Source organism: Mustela nivalis (assembly GCF_964662115.1).
Source record: "Mustela nivalis genome assembly, chromosome: 6".
In the NCBI taxonomy this organism is placed as follows: Eukaryota; Metazoa; Chordata; class Mammalia; order Carnivora; family Mustelidae; genus Mustela; species Mustela nivalis.
The window spans coordinates 72221197-72241651 of NC_139025.1; the positions used below are offsets into that span (position 1 = coordinate 72221197).

At 56.2% G+C, this 20455-nt stretch overlaps 2 protein-coding genes across 7 annotated transcripts; both read left to right on the forward strand.

The window, feature by feature from the left end:
* Positions 1–1731: 1731 nt before the first annotated feature.
* Positions 1732–10292, forward strand: JPH4 (junctophilin 4). The gene is made up of 6 exons (XM_082734923.1): positions 1732–2346; positions 2894–3443; positions 4222–4993; positions 8030–8148; positions 8466–8998; positions 9917–10292. Exons 2-6 carry the CDS (start codon positions 3065–3067, stop codon positions 9998–10000), a joined length of 1887 nt encoding a protein of 628 aa, XP_082591049.1. The 5' UTR covers positions 1732–2346; positions 2894–3064; the 3' UTR covers positions 10001–10292.
* A 419-nt stretch (positions 10293–10711) lies between these two features.
* AP1G2 (adaptor related protein complex 1 subunit gamma 2) lies at positions 10712–20292 on the forward strand. Of its 6 annotated transcripts, none has more exons than XM_082734921.1 (22): positions 10712–11934; positions 12346–12550; positions 12977–13101; positions 13241–13382; positions 13494–13590; positions 13765–13841; positions 13958–14053; positions 14442–14522; positions 14825–14984; positions 15097–15152; positions 15323–15436; positions 15631–15771; positions 15856–15910; positions 15997–16119; positions 16820–16909; positions 16996–17123; positions 17361–17465; positions 17810–17927; positions 18009–18144; positions 19422–19585; positions 19800–19898; positions 19992–20292. In XM_082734921.1, the coding sequence occupies exons 12-22, from the start codon at positions 15683–15685 to the stop codon at positions 20091–20093; spliced, it is 1209 nt and encodes a 402-aa protein (XP_082591047.1). In that variant the 5' UTR covers positions 10712–11934; positions 12346–12550; positions 12977–13101; positions 13241–13382; positions 13494–13590; positions 13765–13841; positions 13958–14053; positions 14442–14522; positions 14825–14984; positions 15097–15152; positions 15323–15436; positions 15631–15682; the 3' UTR covers positions 20094–20292. The 6 variants fall into 6 exon arrangements, with proteins under 6 accessions (XP_082591047.1, XP_082591043.1, XP_082591048.1 ...); XM_082734917.1 differs by having other exon boundaries at positions 14825–14923; XM_082734918.1 differs by lacking the exon at positions 10712–11934 and adding an exon at positions 11971–12017 and having other exon boundaries at positions 14825–14923.
* Positions 20293–20455: the final 163 nt, after the last annotated feature.

Below are 20455 nucleotides of genomic sequence, written 5' to 3' on the forward strand. Positions count from 1 at the left end.
TTCAGTACAGAGTCGCTCTACCAACAAGGCATCGCTCCCTGTCTTCCATTACCTCTCCCACCCTGTCTTCCCAAAGAACAGGGCACAGGTCTCACCAGACCTAAAGGTTGCTTTTCCTTTCTTGTCCCTCTTTCTTGGAGAAAAAGAAGGTCTGAATAGCTAAGGATAAGCAATGAGATGGAGATTGGCCTGCTCCAGAATCCCTTCTGGATTCATCATAAATGCCTCTTTCCCTAGGGAGTCAGCCCAAGTTTGTTTCCATCCCTTCTCCCTACTTCTACCCCTTCGAACGGGAACTGGAACTTCCGAGTCTGAGGGAGGTTCCTAAGTATGTGGAATTCTGGGAGGAATTACAGAGCCCAGAGGTCTCAAGTCTAGTGTTCTGGGGGTGCCTGGGTGGCTCAGGTGGTTGGGCATCTGCCTTTGGCTCAGGTCATGATTCCAGGGTCCTGGGATGGAACCCCTGCTCAGTGGAAAGTCTGCTTCTCCCTTTGGCCTTGTTCTGCTCTCTTGTTCATTCTCTCTCAAATAAATAAAATCTTAAAAAAAAAAAAAATTCCGGTGTCCTAGCTTTGCCACCTCTGCTGTGTGACTCTAGTGACTTTCCCTTCTGGGCCTCAGTTCTTTTTGTAAAATGGAGTGGATCAGACTGCACAAAAATGAAAGCAATTAAGTACATCTATTTACCCCATTGTATGTAACTAAACAGGGTCTTCCCTCCTAAATGCTTAGGAGTAGGATAGATGCATCATCTCAGCAAGTAAGCTGAGGGGCAGGGAAGACAGTATGTGCCTACTTCTGTCTGTAAACAACAAAGCCCAGGGTGTGCTGCCCCTCTCATGAGTAGTTGGAGGGTGGTAGGCTAAAGGGGGCTTTGCCACAATAAGGGTCTGCCCCAACATGTCTATGTGTCTTAGCCTCTAGGTTTGCAAAAGGCTCCAAAGTCCCAGAGTCTTCATGGCACTACCAAGCATGACCCCCTATTCTCCATTCAGAAACAATAAACCCCTCATGCCACCTTTTCCCCTTCAGAGGGACAAGCCAGGGAGAAATAGTTGGTGGGGGTTCTAGATAAGCATTAGTGGGGCCAGGCTTCCTGCAGGGCCCCATTTCGAGGTTCCTCAGAAAGCGCAAGTAAGGGAGGCTTCTGATCTCCCTGCAGTGGTTACTTAGGGAGGACAGTGGACTTGGTGGACAGGTGCCCAAAGGCTTCCTGGCTTCAGTCCAAGCAGCTGGCAGGTTCATCCTTCTCCCTGGAGCCCCACAAACACCACTTCCGGCCGTCCTGCCTCTGTTTGGGCTCTTCCTGCCTGGATTTCTATGCCCATGCCAGCCCTTCCCTATGCAGTGCTTTCTTCCTCCCTTACAACCCTTATTCACTCCCACTCTATCTACTTCTTTCCCCCTCCCCTCCTCCCCTGCTTCTCTCCTCCTTGCCAACCCTCAGAAGCCCCAGAATGGGTCTCCCCCCTCCCTCCTTCTCCAGCGGCATCTCCCCCTCCTTAGCTCTCACCCCTGCACCTCTTTCTTTGTATTCCTCTCGCCCTTTCCTGGCCTCGCCTGCATCTCTCCTCCCCCGCCTGGCTTCGGCCTCCCCCAGCCTCCCCATCTTCAGCTCAGTCTCCTCCCTCTGGCTCTGTTCCCCTCCCCTCTCCCCCCCCCCACCCTCGGTCTCACCCCACTCCCTGCCGGCATACCAGGATTTCTTTCCACCCTGGGGGTCTCTGTGCTTCTCATTCTCCCCTTTACCTGCCTCCTCCCTCACCTCAGATTTAGCCGGCACCCATCTTTTCCAGCCTGGGAACCCTCCCCCCCCAACTGCTAACATCGCCACTGTATCTTCTTCCTCTCCTCCTCTCCCCACCCTCTCCTCTTCTCTCTTCTCCCTGCCCCTTTAAATCTTCCTGGCCCAGCCTCCCCCGTGATGCTGGGATGGAGCAAACATTGATTTGTGCTGGGATGGAATCGGAATTTTGATTTTTTTTTTCCTCTCCCAACCATAAGAAGGAAAAAAATAATAAAACACCCCCTTTTCATAGCCCCCTCTCCTTTCCCATACAGTTCCCAGCTCCTCATCCCTATCTCCATCCAAGGCAGATTTTTTTTCCCCTCCACTATTCTCATCTCCCCCCCCCCCACCCCTGCCACTACCTCGCCCCCCACCCCCACCGCCTGCTCCTCCAGCTGGGGAGAGAGGGGACTCGCGGCTCTCCCACCTTCGCTCCCTGGGTAGGAGCAGTCTCTCCGGAAGGGGAGGGGGCTTTGGCTTGTCGGGACGAGGTGGGAGTGGAGGTACCCGGCCATGGATGCTGTGCCTGGGAGGCAGCCTGAGCCCCAGCCCACATGGTGAGTAACCTGCCCCCTCCCTTCCGCCTGTCTGCCCATCCCCACCCTCGCCTTTTTCCTGCAGAACCTCCTCCATCCCTATCCTTTCCCCCACCAAACCCACTGCCCACCTTGCTCCGATCCCCCCCTTACATTTTCAACCCCCACCCCCTTGCCCGGGAAGCCAAAGAACCGGGCAGACAGGTTCTGACAGCAGCCGGAGGAACGGTGGCCTACGACTCTGCCCAGCCCCCTCTCGGGACCACCCCCACCCGGTGCTCTCCCACCCCGCGCCAGCAACTGCCATCCACACTCGACACTTTGGGGTTCTATGCTGGAGAAGCGGGACTACCGCTTGGGGTTGGGGACCCAAGTCCTGGGAGGGGCCCTCTACAAAGACCGAGGGGTGGGGGAGCCCCCGTGCCTACAAAGCTTAGGAGCTGCTGGAAGACGCTGCTGAAGGGTGGGGGGTTGGGGGGCGGTGCTGATGCCCCAGAGCCACTGGGCCAGGGAGCGGCGGGCAAAGAGGAGGGGCATCGCTCGCCACTTCCCCCCTCTTTCTCCGCAGCCACTCAGGATGAGGGTCCGGCCCTGCCAGCCCGCGCTGGGGCCCCCCCGCCCGGCCCCGGTCTAACTGCCCCCGCCCCCAGGCCTCGCCCGGCTTGCAGGCCCCCAGCCGGCTCTCCAGCCCCAGGATGCGCTGAGCCGCCGGGGGGCTGAGGCCGCGCCAACTACATGCATGTCCCCCGGGGGCAAGTTCGACTTTGACGACGGGGGCTGCTACGTGGGGGGCTGGGAGGCGGGGCGGGCACATGGCTACGGCGTGTGCACGGGGCCCGGCGCCCAGGGCGAGTACAGCGGCTGCTGGGCGCACGGCTTCGAGTCACTGGGCGTCTTCACGGGGCCCGGCGGACACAGCTACCAGGGCCACTGGCAGCAGGGCAAGCGCGAAGGGCTGGGCGTGGAGCGCAAGAGCCGCTGGACGTACCGCGGCGAGTGGCTGGGCGGGCTGAAGGGGCGCAGCGGCGTGTGGGAGAGCGTGTCGGGCCTGCGCTACGCCGGGCTCTGGAAGGACGGCTTCCAGGACGGCTACGGCACCGAGACCTACTCCGACGGAGGTGCGGGGCCCGGCCCACTACTGTCTGTCTGCCTGCTCGTCCGCGTGCGCCTCCCCGTCCGCCTGTCCCGCGTCCGCCTTCCCCGCCATCTGCCCCCTGCCCCGCTGTTCGTACGCCTTCCCCCACCCATATGCGCCCCCTGCGCCCATCTTGCCGCCCTCTTCTCCCATCGCACACGCCTTCCTCCGCGGTCTAGCCCCTGCCCGCTTCTCCCTCTCCCCGGTCTGCAGTCGGCCTGCCCTCATCCCCTCCCTGTCTGCCTGTGCCCTTACAACCTCCGTCTACCTGACGCTCACCACCACCCCCCATCTACTTGTCCGTTCCACTCCTCTCTGTCTGCCCCACACCACCCCTCTCCCCCCACCCGCCTGTCCCTAACACCTTTGCTCTGCTGTCCCCTCACATTTCCTCAGTCAGCTTGCCCCTCATCGCCCTGATTGTCACATGACTATCTTAAACACCCCGTCAGCCTGTCCCTCACACCCTCTGGACTATCTGTCCTTTACACACCCCAGCCTGCCTGTCCCTCCCCCTTTCCCTTGTCTACCTGCACGCCCCAAACCCACAGATCTCCGACTATCTGTCGGCCTTCACTCCGCCCTTCCACACCTTCTGACCCAACCTGGCCCGTCTCCCGGCTCCTAGTGCTCTTCCTCAACCTCCACGCTAACTGCCCCACCTCTCCCTCCCGACACGTAGGCCTCCAGGGGTGCTTGGGGCCGAGGGTGCAGGAAGCAGCGGGTCCTGACCCTTTCTCCCCGTCCTACCCCGCCCGCAGGCACCTACCAGGGCCAGTGGCAGGCCGGGAAGCGCCACGGCTACGGGGTGCGCCAGAGTGTGCCCTACCATCAGGCGGCGCTGCTGCGCTCTCCCCGCCGCACCTCCCTGGACTCTGGCCACAGCGACCCCCCGACACCGCCCCCGCCCCTGCCCCTGCCGGGCGACGAGGGAGGCAGCCCGGCCTCGGGCTCCCGGGGAGGCTTTGTGCTGGCCGGGCCGGGGGACGCTGACGGCGCGTCCTCCCGAAAGCGCACCCCCGCGGCCGGCGGGTTCTTCCGCCGCTCGCTGCTGCTCAGCGGGCTCCGGGCGGGCGGGCGCCGCAGCTCCTTGGGCAGCAAGCGGGGCTCCCTGCGCAGCGAGGTGAGCAGCGAGGTGGGCAGCACAGGACCCCCGGGCTCCGAGGCCAGCGGGCCCCCGGCCCCAGTCCCGCCCGCCCTCATCGAGGGCTCTGCCACCGAAGTGTATGCGGGCGAATGGCGCGCCGACCGGCGCAGCGGCTTCGGCGTGAGCCAGCGCTCCAATGGGCTGCGCTATGAGGGCGAGTGGCTGGGCAACCGGCGGCACGGCTACGGACGCACCACCCGCCCGGACGGCTCCCGCGAGGAGGGCAAGTACAAGCGCAACCGGCTGGTGCACGGGGGGCGTGTGCGCAGCCTCCTGCCTCTGGCCCTTCGCCGGGGCAAAGTCAAGGAGAAGGTGGACAGGGCTGTCGAAGGCGCCCGTCGAGCCGTGAGTGCTGCCCGCCAGCGCCAGGAGATCGCCGCTGCCAGGTGGGCATCCGCTGCAGAGGCCAAAGCTGGGCTAAGTGGAGAAGGTACCCTGGGGACAGCTGGGGGGGGGGGCGCAGGTAGTGCCTACAGGAGGACCACGACCAAAAGCCTGGGGCCTGGTAGAGCGGAGCAGACCCGAGGCCGAGCAGTTGTAGCCCTGGGTATTTGGAGTGTTTATATCTGAGGCTACAGGTGGATGTGGGTGTAACTGTGGGTGGCTGGGTATTTGAGGGAAGCCGTGTTAGACTATAAGTGTGTCTTAGTGTCTTTTGTGGGGATGTGTGTCATTGTTGTGTGTGGGAGTAGCAAGGAGCGATGGCTTGTACAGGCTCAGAAACCTGTCCCCAGTATTCCTCTTGCAGCTGGGAGCAGCAACCCTGGGCAGAGAGACAGGGAATGTGCATTCCTAGCCACCTCCCTGCCTGCCCATGGACTGATGTTATCTCAACCTCCAGCCTTGGGTAGATTTAATTTGTACAGCTGACCTATCCACCTGAGAGGAGAGCCTCTCAGCTTTGCCTCCTCTGCCTTCCTTTACCCAACTAACTGATAAAGGTTTGAGAGGAGGAGGCTCACCAGTAAATGAAATTTTCTCTCTGTAAATCAGATTACATGTCCATGCATTATCTTATTATCTAAAGCAGCACTGTGCAGTAGGAATATAATAGAAGCCGAATATGTAATTTTTAATCTAGTAGCCATGTGAAAAAATAAAAAGATAAATGATTTTAATTATTACATTTTTTTAAACTAAGCTCTAGGCCCAACATGGGGCTGGAACTCAAGCAACCCTGGGATCAAGAGTCCCACATTTCGCTGAGTGAGCCAGCCAGGTGCCCCATAAATAGTAATATCTTTATTTAAACCAAGTATATATCCAAAACTTGTATATCCAAAATTTGATCTTTTTAACCTATAATCAACATAAAATTACTAATGAGAGACTTTACATTCCCCTCTTTTTTCTAAGTCTTTGGAATCTAGTATATTTCATATTTATAGCGCATCATTTCAGATCAGACTAGCCACATTTTAAGTGCTGGATTAGATAGCTCAAATCTAAAAGCCAAAAACCCATCTGTAATGAGGTTCTCAGACCTCTGATTTATACAATTCATACGTGTGAATTTTTGTATGTTGCATTTTCTTTAAAAAGGAGGGTTCAGTAGAAGCATTTTGTTTAAATTTGGAACTGTTTCACAGAATCAGAGGCCAAGATACATCCAAATATGCTTCAGGGAGTTTGTATAAGGGCTGACCAAGGTGTCCGTGTAGGAATGTGTCATACCCAAAGTTGATGCCTGAGCCAGAGGTGTCTATCTGTAACTATATCTTGGTGTCTAGGTGGTTAGTGTCATACCCAAAGTAGATGCCTGAGCCAGAGGTGTCTATCTGTAGCTACATCTTGGTGTCTAGGTGGTTAGAGTCTGGGCCTTAAGCCAGGGAAGAGGGAGGGCAGGGCACCAGGGAGCACTTTAGTCTAGATGAGGAACAGGCAGGGGCAGGAAAAACTGATCTCAGTAGCTGAAAGATCAGTCAGTGGGAGGAGGCAGGTTGGTCTCCCCAGCAACAGGCCTGGCAAACCTGATTGGTTGCCAGCTGCCATGGAAACAGCAGAGCCTCAGCAGCAGGTGCCCCTGCCAGGTAGCCTGAACCTGGCCTGATGACTGAGTCTTCTGACTAGGACTTGCTCATCTACACCCTCCAAACCCCAAAACACAGCCGCTTGTCAGTGTTGCAGTTTTTGGCTGCCGACAGAACTCCATGTAACCCAAGACTTTGATCGTCATCCTCCGCCCTGAACCCTGAGACCAGTTTAGTTTCAGGGCAAGGCTAGTCATATACAGTCTGGCAGTGCAAAGGGAGAAGAACAGGGTTATCTGAGGTTCCTGCAAACAGGCTCTAAAAGCCCTTCACCGAGCAGGTTTGAGGTGGCTGACCATATCTCCCAAGGTACATAAAGAGGGGGTAGGCTTAAGACTACAGTGAACACCACCACCCTTCTCCCTCCCCCGGTACCCAGACTGCCTTCCTAAGCCAGATAAAACAAGCCTGGGGCCAGGAGTGGGGTCTTGATCCATTTAAGCCCGAGTGTAACTGATTACCTTTACCTCTGCCTCTTTGTGCGTGACCTTCAGTCAGTATGACAGAACTCATTGAATGACCATGGGACGTCTACGATTAACAGCAGAGGGTGAAACAGAAGGGAAACTGAGGAAACATCTGACATTAGAGGGAGAACTGGGAAACCACTGTGGGGAAAGGACGGAGAATGCTTCAAGGCTGCCTGTACCCAGGGAGCAGGGCACAATGGGAGGGACATGTGGAAGGGAAGGAAGCTAAGATTTTCCTTGGAAGAAATAATCACAATGGTGAGAAACTCACAGTGCCTTGGATAGGGAGTAGAAAGAGCAGAAAGGCGGGACTCAGGCTTACCCCAAATCCAGAGCTCAGAAAGGATGCGATGGTCCAGGGAGGCAGGGGCAGTGACCTAGGGGTGAGAACAGTGTGACAACAGAAGAGGCTAAAGGAAAACAGCCTGTTAATCTGTCATGTCAGGTGCAGGGAAGGGGGTTAACAGTGATGATGGGGAAGGAGGCAAAGCTCCAGGCACAGGGAGCCAGTGGCCCAGAACAGGGGGGGCAGAGAGGGGGAAGCTACTGGGAAGACCCAAGCAGGTGCAACTATAGAGAGGTGTGCTAAGAGCGTGAGGTCTCATCTGTCTCTGGGAAGGAGTGGAGGGCAGCCGGTGGCTGCGGCTGGAGGAAGGGAAGTGTTACTACAGGACATGATAGTGGCAGGTGTGAGAGGAGCAGGGAAGTGTGATGAGAGCAGGCACAGCCCAGATCTATGGATGGAAAGCAGAGGCCTGCTGCCCTGCCAGGCCAGGGAGGGGAGCAGCAGGCAGTGTGTGAGCAAGACTAAGTACTCCAGAGGTGAGCTCCCATCCAGAGGACATGATGTGGTGGGGGCGTGGACCAGGGGGCTGGAGCATCTGAGCAGGTCTGCTAAGTTCCTGTCCCTGGACCCTGGCAGGGCGGCAGATGCCCTTCTAAAGGCAGTGGCAGCCAGCAGTGTCGCCGAGAAGGCTGTGGAGGCAGCTCGAATGGCCAAACTGATAGCCCAGGACCTGCAACCTATGTTAGAGGCCCCAGGTGAGGTGTGGGTGGCCTGGGGAGCTGGAGGGGCTCAGGGGCAGGGAAAGGGGAGGAAGTCCCTGCAGAGGACTGGGGATGGAAAAATCCAAGGTATGAGGATCCAAGGGGATGAGGGTGGGGGGCCAGACCCAGTTGTTTGGGGCAGTGGCACTGGGAATTTATAAAATAGGGTAATGAAGACTCGAGATCTGGGGCCTGGGGTCTGGCTATGAGAGGCTGTAAGCCTGGGAGGTGCCCAGGCAGCGGACTAAAGCTCTAGCTTTTGCTGCCCAAGACCATTAGGCCCCTCTGATTCTTAGCTATCCCTGCCGCAGGCCGCAGACCCAGGCAGGACTCAGAAGGCTCCGACACAGAACCCTTGGATGAGGACAGCCCTGGGGTATATGAAAATGGACTGACACCCTCAGAGGGCTCCCCTGAACTGCCCAGCAGTCCTGCCTCCTCCCGCCAACCCTGGCGACCCCCTGCACGCCGGAGCCCACTGCCTCCTGGAGGGGACCGGGGTCCCTTCTCCAGCCCCAAAGCTTGGCCTGAGGAGTGGGGGGGCCCCGGTGAACAGTCAGAGGAACTAGCTGGCTATGAGGCCGAGGACGAGGCTGGGATGCAGGGGCCCGGGCCCAGAGACGGTTCCCCACTTCTTGGAGGCTGCAGCGACAGCTCCGGAAGTCTTCGAGAGGAGGAAGGGGAAGATGAAGAGCCCTTGCCCCAGCTGAGAGCCCCAGGGGGCTCGGAGCCTGAGCCCATGGCCATGCCAGTCCTGAGGGACCCAGCCTCGAGGGGTCCCGAGGCCGGGTGCCTGACGGAAGAGCTTGAGGAGCCTGCTGCAACCGAGAGGCCCGCCCAGCCGGTGAGCTGCCCTCCGTTCCCACTTTGTGGCCCCTTTTCTCCTCAATGCCTTGCCTTTTATCATTTCCAGACCTCTCTGATCCCTTCAGGGGCTCTAATTTGGACTCAGCTTCCTTTCTTCCTGCACACTCTTGGACCATATCCCACCAAAAAAAAAAAAAAAATAGGGAACTTGTGAGCTGCAAGCAATCTTGGAGACCTTCATCTCCAGCTCCCTCATTTGACAGATGAGGGAACTGAGGCCCAGAGCACTTAAAGTAATTTGCCCAAGGTTACCAATAAGGAACGGGAGAGCCAAAACATCTTTCACTGTTCTCCTTCCATATAATTTCCAGCTCTTGGTTTCCTACTCCACCCCCACCCCCACCTCCACACTTTGTCTCTTTGGTGCCCAGAAATAAAAAAGGAAAAGCTTGTTCCCTCCCTACCCTGACTCTCCCTCCCTCTGCTGGGAAGAAGGGAATGGGAAAGGAGGCAGAAAACTGGGAGGGGTGGAGTTTTCCCAGAACCCTGTACTCTGATTGGACTCCAGGCCTTCTCCTGTTTCCTAGCAACCACATCCTCACCCCTTCATCCCTCTCTGCTTTACTGCAGTACCGACTGCTGCTGCCAACGTCTGCTACTAAGGCCAAGCACCTTCTGCCTGGGCCACGTGACATGCTAGTGGGAGGGGAGTGGAGGGAGGGGGAGAAAGGGCTGTTCCTGACTTGAGGGAGCCAGAGGGAAGGAGGGGCCCTGCCTGGGAGAAGAGAGATGTTTTTACAATCCGAAAAAGGTTGGAGATGCCCCTGCTCTGACCTTTGAGGAGAAGTGCCTGGGACCCTTCAGCTTTGCCATCTCTGCCAGGGCAGGAAGGTGGGACCTGTCACTGGATATGGTCCTCAGGGACTGAGACTGTCTTTCCCCCCCGTCTCTCTAGGGAGCTGCCAACCCCCTGGTGGTGGGAGCCGTGGCCCTCCTGGACCTCAGCCTGGCGTTCCTGTTCTCCCAGCTCCTCACCTGAGGCTCCTGCCCAGCCTAGTTCTGGCTTCGGTTGCTGCCTCTTCACTTCTTTGACCTGCCTTTTTCTCTTTTCCTCCTGGTTGTTTTTATCTCCTATCTTTCTTTCTCTTCTTCCTTCCCTTTCTTTTCTCTCCCCCTTTGGTTTGTCTTTGGCTTTTTCTTTCCAGCTTTCCTTTCCGATTCTCTCATTTATTCTGAATCTGTCTCTGTCTCCCTCACTCCCTCCCCCATCCCACCCCACCTCTCTCTCTAGATTGTTTACATATGAAGGGCTTTTCTTGCTCAGAGTCGCTCTCTTCTCTGAGACACACAAATCTAAGTCAGACCATTGCCCCGTGTCTTCCCCGCCTTTTCTTTAGACCTGAACTTCAATGAGGGTGGGGGTTTGGTGTCCCCAGGAGTCTCCTGGAAGCTGAGTGGAAAGGAAGAAGAAAATGGAGAAGGGATGACTGTATACTGGGCAAGGCACTGGCTGAGCTGCTGTGGCTCCCTGACCCAAGGGGCCTGGTGTCCCTGCGAGGCCTAGTGAAGGAGCTGGAGAAGGTATAGCCTCCATCTCTGACCTTGGAGGAGCCTATCTCACCTCCAAGCGCTGAGCTAGGTTCTTGCCTAACTTTATCCTTCCCTGAAGGAGATAAGGGAGACAAAAAGTAGAATGACTCCCTAAGATCTCCCTCTTCTTTTCCTCAACCGCCAGCCCCTCATCCAACCCCCACCCCCACCCCGCCCTGGGTGGCATGCCTTGTCAAGAGCAATGTGTAAAGAAAAGAAATCGTCCAATGCAGTCACGTCTACCCACTGACCTCTCCCATCCCCTCTCTCCCCCTAAAAGTTTATTTGGTTGGTCTGGACTCACTTGTGGCCTTTGATCAGATTTCTAAGGGGCCTGAAGAAGATATTTCTGCCGCAGAGGGTTAGAGGCACTTGAGCTAGGACCCCACTCCCCAACTCTGGCGGTTGTGGAGAGGGGGTGAGAGGGGCATTTTGGGGGAACACAACCAGCCTAGATAACAGGAACTCAGAGAGCGGCAGAAGCTGTAACAAGTTTAGTAGTCTCTAAGTGGGTTATATCCCTTCCCCCGTCACATCCGAATCTTGTGAAATGGGAAAACAACAGAAAGAGGGATCAAAGGAAGCCAATCTCTCACACACTTTCCAGGCAGGGCAGAGGTGGGAGTCAAAGCAGGGTGAGAGGTGGGTGGAGAGCCCTGTTTGAGGTTGTGGCTGATCCCTGTTAATAGCTTTCCCCTGGGGGCAGGAAGCCCTAGGAAGAGGGGGACCCCTCTGTAGGGTCCCCAGGGGATCTTTCCTCCCTCCCCTGCATGAGGCAGACAAGAGCTGCCTGCCAATCCCCTCCCTCAAGGAATGGCCTTGCCTGGGAATGCCCATCACACATACCCTCTTCTTTTTTTCTAGTCAAACTCTGTTTACTCCTTGGCCTGCCTCCCTCCCTCCCCTCTAAACCTTTACTTCTGATTTCTATTTCATGGAATTTGGGATTGAAGTTAAACTACAACAGTGCCGCCAACACCAAGTCTTGCAGGAAAAAAAAAATACAAAGAAATTTAACAAAAAAAAATATATTAATAAAAAAGTTCAAAAAAGGGGGGGGAATTGTCATCTCCTTTGGGGTGCGATGGCTTCAAACCCAAGGTCTCCTGAGGCTCTTCGGGTGGTGAGAATGTACAAAGAGGCCTCTGGGAGAATCCCAAGTCTGCTATGCAGTCTTGCCGCCCGAAGAGCTCCTTGCCCTCAACTCCAAAGCCTGAGGCCTGAGGTCAGAGGATTCTAGACGACTCAGCCCGGCAGCCCAGGAGGGGGGCGGGGTCCCGTGACAGGGGCGGGAAGAGGGAAGGACCAGGCGAAGGACCAACCCCCGTCGGGCCCCGTACCAGGAAGCGCTGGGGGTAGAGAAGCTGAGTTGAGACCAGCCAGGTGAGGCTGTTGGTGGGGCTGGTGTCCTGGTGTGAAGCGGAGGCCGCCTGAGTTGTGACCTTGGGGGGAATCCCGCGGAAGAGGTAGCGCAGGGCCCCGGAAGGAAAGCAATGGACAAGCTAGGGATGGGAAACCAGGTGGAGCCGGAGGACGGTGGGGTGTGGGGAATAGGCGGGGTTCTGGCGCATGCTCCGTCTGAACGGGCACTAGGTGGGGCGGGGACGCATGCGTAGTGGGGCTCTCCTCCCGCGGTGAGGAGGGGGCGGAATTCGGTAAACCCACGTGGGGAAAGGTAGCTGCGGGTCCCGGTCCTTCAGGATCTTGGTACAGGGCAAGTCTGGGCTGGAAGGCCAGGCACTCCCAGCCCGAGAGGTTCAAAATCCTCTTCATTAACGGGCTCTGCCCCTTCAGGATGGTGGTGCCTTCGTTGAAGCTTCAAGATCTAATCGAGGAAATTCGTGGGGCCAAGACCCAAGCCCAGGAGCGGGAGGTGATCCAGAAGGAGTGCGCCCACATCCGCGCCTCCTTCCGCGATGGGGACCCTCTGCACAGGCACCGCCAGCTGGCCAAACTGCTCTACGTCCACATGTTGGGCTACCCCGCCCACTTTGGACAGGTACCGGGCCGGGACGCCTCCATTCTGAGTTTGATGAGGAAGGCTGAGGGGCAGGGTTTTAGACACCCTCGCCTACCTGTGCCCTGATTTTTTTTATTCTACAAAGTTTCTGGGCCCTTCCTTCTCCCAGCATGCACCGCTAAACTCCTTCCATTATAACCCCTGTAGGTCATAAGCCGGACTGAACCTTTCATTCTCTGGCCAGCCCCATTCAAGCCACCTCCTTTTCTTTCCCATCCTCCTCGACTCCTGGTTCCTTGAAACTACCCACTAACTTTGAATTTCTTAAGCTTTTTCCTTGGTTGAAGGAGGATGATGGGAAATGGTGCTACAATAAATTAATCTGGGGGTAAAGAAGATAGAGAAGGGATGTTAGTGCCTCGAATTTCACCCCTGCCCCTTCGTGGTCTGCCCCCTTCCCTGTAGATGGAGTGCCTGAAACTGATCGCCTCCCCCAGATTCACAGACAAGAGGGTGGGCTACCTGGGGGCCATGCTTCTGCTGGATGAGAGGCAGGATGCCCACCTGCTCATTACCAACAGCATCAAGAAGTGAGAGGGTTCTGGGAAGCACTTGGAATCAGGGAGCTGGGAGAGTGGGGAACTGGGAAATCCCAGGGGGCTGCCTGATGCCGGTACTGGGAAGCATGGATTTCTCCAACCTTGACTGACCACCCTCCCGACTCTGCAGTGACCTGAGCCAGGGGATTCAGGCAGTACAAGGCCTGGCCCTGTGCACTCTGAGCACTGTGGGCTCTGCTGAGATGTGCCGAGACCTGGCCACTGAGGTGGAGAAACTGCTCCTGCAGCCAGTCCCCTATGTGCGCAAGAAGGTGAGATGGCAGGACTCTAGGCACAGGAAACTGTTCTATTTGCCTCATGTTAAAGGTGGGAGGTCCATCCTGGCACCCCCTGCCCCTTTCTGAGCCCCTTGATCTCTGCAGGCTGTTCTGACCGCAGTGCACATTATCCGGAAGGTCCCCGAGCTCTCCAACATCTTCCTCCCACCCTGTGCCCAACTGCTTCATGAACGTCACCACGGTAAGGCCATGGGGTTCCCCATCCCCTGCCTTACTTCTGGGTGTTGACAGAAGTGAAAAAATGGGACGGGAACACCAGCCCTCAGGGGCAGGGTAGCATGTGCACATGAACACACACACTCAGTAGACTCTCCTGTGCCCCTGGCCCACCATTCACTACCCCCCTCAACACCAGGCGTCCTGCTGGGCACCATCACGCTGATCACGGAGCTCTGTGAACGAAGCCCTGCAGCCCTCAAGCACTTTCGAAAGGTGGGCTGGTGGAAGGGGCGCCCCTGGGCCAGGAAAAGAGGGGCCATGGGGTTGGAATGGGGCTGAAGGTTGAGAGGATTAGGCAGAATACCCAGTAAGGTTTGCCCTCCCTCCAGGTGGTGCCCCAGCTGGTGCAGATCCTCTGGACTCTGGTGACGACGGGATACTCCACAGAGCACAGTATATCTGGAGTCAGCGACCCCTTTCTGCAGGTGGGCTGACCCTGTCCTGCTGTGTCCCTGGAGCAAAGGGCTTAGCAGTAAGCCTGTGGCTAGTGGCCATCTCCCGAACACTCTGGATTGCACAGGCTTACACAGGTCATCCCAAGACCAGTCTGGGAAGTGGGGGATGCCTAAAGATCAGAAATCCAGTTTGGTAACAACAACAACAACAAAATGCCCATCTCCAAATCCCCTGGCTTCGTGTGCCTCTGATCTCCCAGGACCCAAGGGACCTGGGCAGGGGAAGGGGGAGGGGCAGGGAAGATCTAGGAAACCAGCCAGGCCCTTCACAATACTTTGTTCAGTGCTGGATTCTTCTCTTCAGCCTGACTCTTTACCCTTTGAACCCCTCCATCTTTCGATCTTTAACCCATCTCAGGTCCAGATACTTCGTCTGCTTCGGATCCTGGGCCGGAACCATGAAGAAAGCAGTGAGACCATGAATGACTTGCTGGCCCAGGTGGGGGTCTGGAGAGTGAGCATTGCTTAGGGGTGTGGCTCTGAGATCGTACTGGCCCCGGGCATCCTTCACGTGATCGTCCACCCCCATGGTAGCCATATAATCATGTTGCCATTTCCCTGCAGACTATGATTTCTGTGAGGATGGGGACACAGTCTGTCTCAGAGTAGTAGCCCCCAGCACATCGTGGGGGTTCGGGGAACTTTGTTAGATGATGAAGGGATGACATGGTGGGTACCTTCCAGAGACCTGAGGAGAGGACAGAGCCTCTTCTAGTTGCATTTTCTCTCACATCTACTCAGGTGGCCACTAACACAGATACCAGCCGAAATGCAGGCAACGCAGTCCTATTTGAGACAGTGCTGACCATCATGGACATCCGCTCTGTAGCCGGCCTCCGGGTATCACCCCATATGCCTCTCCCACTGCGGCCCCACCCACCAACCCCAGCCAGGCAGACAGGTCCTAGTCACTGGTTTCTCCTCCCCACCCACGATCCTGTGCCCTACCGCCCGCGCTCCTTCACGAGCACGTTGTTCCTTCCCTGACTGGCCTCAACCTTTGCCTCCCATAGGTCCTGGCTGTCAACATTCTTGGCCGCTTTCTGCTCAACAGTGACAAGAACATTAGGTAATCATCCCGGATGTCTGGCCAGCCTGTGCCACTGAGCCCCTGGCCCTCGGCCCTCCTCCTTCCATTGCCTCCTGATTTATGTGCCTCTTATTCCAAGACTCAGGGCAGGATGGGGCAGGGAGGGGGCTGAGGAGCATGGTGTGATGGGTCCTCTCCCACTCTGGCAGGTATGTGGCGCTGACATCGTTGCTGCGTGTGGTGCAGTCTGACCACAGTGCTGTGCAGCGGCACCGGCCCACTGTGGTGGAGTGTCTGCGGGAGCCTGATGCCTCCCTTAGCCGGTGAGTAGGACAGAGCAACAAGAGGGCAGGGCAGAAGGCCCAGCCCCTGGTAGCCAAGACCTGGACCGAGAGCCACTGGTTAGAGCCACTGAATTAGAGGGATTAAGGAGATAGGTGTCTGAAGAAGGGAGGGCCTGAGGCATAGCTCAGGGTGACTTGGCTACCCTGTATCAACAACCTCTTTTTCCTGTCAGGCGGGCCCTGGAACTGAGTCTGGCTCTAGTGAATAGCTCCAACGTGCGAGCCATGACGCAAGAGCTGCAGAGCTTTCTGGAATCCTGCCCCCCTGATCTGCGGGCCGACTGTGCCTCAGGCATCCTGCTGGCAGCAGAGAGGTGAGGTGACAGGTGCCCAGGAGGCAGAGATGATAGAATCTGGAGAGGGTCAATATGAGGGCTGAAGAGGCCTATGTCCCCTAGGTTTGCCCCAACCAAGCGGTGGCATATAGATACCATCCTGCGTGTGCTGACAATGGTGAGGCAGGGACTGATCTAAGAGAGCTGGGAGGGAGTGGGCAGGGTTCACTTCCCTGAACCCTGGGCCTCATTCACCCTCTCCAGGCAGGCACCCATGTACGGGATGATGCAGTGGCCAACCTGACCCAGCTGATTGGGGGTGCCCAGGAGCTACATGCCTACTCCGTGCGCCGCCTCTACAGTGCCCTGGCAGAAGACATATCCCAAGTACTGTTCCCACCACCAGACCCAGGGCTGCCCGAGCCTCCCAGCCCTTCCTGAGCCACCAGCTCCCTACAGCTGATGCCCAGCTGCTTTTCCCTGGAGGTCGTAGCCACCTACTCAGCAGAGACATCCAAGGACAGAGCCCTGTTTTTAGTTAGAACACCTGAACTTCTGTCCTGGCTCTGCAGCCACAGATGACTGATTTAAGTCTCCTTAACGCTCTGTGTACTCAACTCTTTACCCTGCCTACCTCTCAGAGCTGTGTTGAGGATCAAATGAGATGGAGCTCGTTCTGTGTGTATCAGGTTTCCACTGCCTTGAATGCTGAGTGGATTAACAGAAGCCAGCCTCTATCTATCTCCCATGTCCATATTACTCAAGTAGTGTGGGCAGAAACCACATATCCCTTCCTCAGAGCAAGGACCCTCTTGCTTGGCCCTTGCTGAGCTCCTTTTGGTGAGGCCATGTAGTTCTGATGCTTGGCCACCAGAGGGCAGAAGACCCCCCCCCCCCCAAGAGCCAGGACAAAGCTGGGTTGCTCCAGAGAGTGGACAAACTCTTACATAACTGTTTCCATGCGAGACATTTCCCTTCCCCACCTCTCCAAACCCCACAATCTCTGCACTGCATAAGGCCATGTCACCGTGGTGGGAGTGGGGAGGGGACCCAGAACCTGGCTTAGCATCGTTCTTCTCCCGTGCAGCAACCACTGGTGCAAGTGGCAGCCTGGTGCATTGGAGAATATGGGGACCTCCTGCTGGAGGGGAGCTGTGAGGAAACCAAGCCCCTTCAGGTGAGGCCAATATCAGGGGTACACTGAGGAGGGCCTCGGCAGGAGAGACAAGGTGCCCCACAGTTACGGCCTGTGTCCCTGCGAAGGTGGAGGAAGAGGAGGTGTTGGCACTGTTGGAGAAGGTGCTGCAGTCCCATATGTCCCTGCCAGCCACCAGAGGCTATGCACTGACAGCCCTCATGAAGCTCAGCACCCGGCTCCGTGGGGACAACAAGTAAGAAGGGGTCTTGGCCCCTCTTCTTGGTGCCTCCAGTAATAGATGTCCCTTTACCATGCCCAGCAGTTTCAGAGTTTCTCTCCAGGCACACACCCCAGGTCCCCCAGTCCATAGGTTCTTCCTTGTGAGCCAGGTATTGCGGGGGTCCCCCTGCTCTGTGGGGCCTTTCCCTTCCATGTCACATCCTGGAGTTGGGGGGCAGGGCTGCCCACCCACACACACCCTGTGGCCCAGCCGCATCCGCCAGGTGGTGTCTGTCTACGGGAGCTGCCTGGATGTGGAACTGCAGCAGCGGGCTGTCGAGTACAACGCACTCTTCCAGAAGTATGACCACATGAGGTGCGACTGTCACTGTGCCGCAGCGTAGGACCCAACCCCTGCCCTCTCCCCACGCCACTTCTCCAGGTACCCCTTTCTGGGTACAAGGGTTTTGTTGTCCCCTGTGGTCTTCCTCCTCCATAGTCAGAGCCTCCCACCCATAGTTCCTTGAAGCCAAGGTGGCTCCCAGCCCTCCGTGCTCATTCGAAAACCAGCGGGGCAGTATGCCAGCTTAGGACATCAGAGAGGTGCTCTGACCCACCACATGCCCGGGGCTCAGCACGGTCTTACCTGTCCTCCCACATGCTGCTTACGAAAAGCCCAGGGTCTAGCCAGAGGGACACACCTATATTTCATCCTCTCAGGGCTGCCATCCTGGAAAAGATGCCTCTTGTGGAGCGAGGTGGTACCCAGGATGAGGAAGCAAAGGAAAGCAAAGAAGCCCAGCATTCGGAAGCAGCCCTTGTCCCCACAGAGCCACAGGTGGGGGCCGGAAGCCCCTGGGGGAAGAGGACTTGGTCAGGCTTCCACACCTAGCCCTGCTCCTTCTTCCCTTTCCCGCAGGCTTCCAAGCTCTTGGATCTATTAGATCTCCTGGATGGCACTTCTGGGGCTGCCCAGCCCCCACCTCCTCTGGAACCCTCCTCAGAAGGCACTTCAGTACACCTCCTTGACCTGCCCTGTGTGTCTCCAGCCCCGGGTAAGCCTCAGTAAAGGGGAGACAGGAGACGTCTTAAGAAAAGTAGGGGTATGGGGCTCCTGGGTGGCTCAGTTGGTTAAGCCTCTGCCTTTGGCTCAGGTCGTGATCCCAGGGTCCTGGGATCAAGCCCCGCATCGGGCTCTCTGCTCAGTGGGGAGCCTGCTTCCTCCTCCTTCTCTGCCTGACTCTCTGCCTACTTGTGATCTCTGTCAAATAAATAAATAAAATCTTAAAAAAAAAAAAAAAAGAAAGAAAGAAAAGGAGGAGTGGAGATGGGCTGCTTCTCCTTTTTTGCCAAGGACTGAATTCCACATGTCCTCCTCCATGCTGTGAACCTCTCATCTCTTCCTCATCTTGATAGATAAAAGGCTTCATTAGCTCATGCCAGTTCCCTCCTGGATACCCCTAGCCCGTGAGGCCCAGCTGCCTCCCAGTCCGTCTCCTATACTTCCCACTCCCAGCTCCATGGCCCTCTTAGCTTCTCAGACCCTTTTACCTGAAGCCCTTGGTAAACTTGTGCTCCTTTCACATGGAATGATTTTTTTTTTTTTTTTTTTTACTTTGAGAGAGAAACCTAGAGAGTACCAGTGGGCTGAGGGGCAGAGGGAGAAGCAGACTCCCTGCTGAGGGCTCAATGCAGGGCTCGATCCCGGGACCCTGGGATCATGACCTGAGCCAAAGGCAGATGCTTAACCAACTGAGACAGCCAGGTGCCCCTCCATGGAATGTTCTTGCCCAGCACGTCAGATAACTGGCTCATTCTCATTGTTCAGGCCTCAGCTAAAACGTCAGATGCCTTCCCCTGACACTCTTTTTATGTATTTATTTATTTATTTATTTGAGATGGAGAGAGCATGAACAGGAGAAGGGGCAGAGGGAGAGGGAGAAGCAGACTCCCTGCTGAGCAGGGAGCCCGGTATGGGGTTTGATTCCAGGACCCTGAGATCACAACCCGAGCCATAGGGTTAATCTAACTGACTGAGACACCCAGGCGCCCTTATTTAAGTTATTCCTCCCAGTTACTCTGACATTATTTATTTTCTTCATAGCACCAAGTAGTCTGTGATTATCTTGGTTGTTTTCTTGTTTATTGTTTTTCCCTGCCCACTAGACTATAAGCTCAGAATAGGGACTTCATATTCTTGTCCACTTTGTACCTGGCTTCTCCAGCACTGCCTTGAACCCAGTGGGCACTCACTTAATTTCTATTGAATGAATGAATGAATGAGCTTGTTATCTTCCCCATACACTGAGCTGCTGCTTTTTCCACACTCCAGCTTCCATCCCAAATCTCAAAGTGTTTGAGCGTGAAGGACTGCAGCTGAATCTGTCTTTTGTTCGACCCCCTGGAACCCCTGCTTTGCTCTTAATCATGGTCACTGCTATCAACACCTCAGAGGCTGATGTCACCCACTTCGTCTGTCAGGCTGCTGTGCCCAAGGTTTGTAGAAGACCAGGATTTGAGGTGGCCTGGGCACTCCAGGAAAAAAGGCTAAGTAGGGGAGGTGGGTGGGAGGAAGAATGAGATGGGAAGGGAATGCAGAGACAAGCACTTGGGGAATTATGGGAAGAGGGTTTGAAACTGCTGGGTGTGGAGGGGTTGCCTGAGCCCAGCTATCTGCCTTACTATGCTCTGCCCAACCTCCTGTGTTCAGAGTTTCCAGCTGCAGCTCCAGGCCCCCAGTGGAGACACAGTTCCAGCTCAGGGTGGCCTTCCCGTGACCCAGCTCCTCAGAATCCTCAACCCTAAGAAGGTGAGCTCAGGAGCACCCACCCCACCCCTGTTGATAAGGCCCTGGGACTGAAATCACAGATGCTAACCCTGGTCTCCACTCTCATATTCCTAGGCCCCCTTGAGGCTGAAGCTGCGCCTCACCTACAACCACTTTGGCCAGTCTGTGCAGGAGATCTTTGAGGTGAACAACTTGCCCGTGGAGACATGGCAGTAACACCCTCCATGCAGTCTGAAATCCTCCTGTGTCCCCAACACCCCAGGGTCTCAGCCACTTGGAGCCTGTACCTGACATCGACCAGCAGGTGGCGCTCTGGTCCTGCATTTGCCTCCGCAAAAACGGGGCAGGGTAGAGGGTGCTGTCCCCTCACCTCCTACAAATAATGAAAGTCCAATAAAGCCTGAGGGGGAAAGCCGTATTTGGGTACAGTTGAGATAGAACACATTTACAGATCATAGCAAGGGAAGAGTCTTCTTATCCAGGAAGTTCCCTTGAGCCTTAGAAACCTGTTTCAACAAAGAAGGGTTCTTTCTACCCTCAAATTTGGGGAGCAAATTTGCCCCTAAACTTCCACAGGA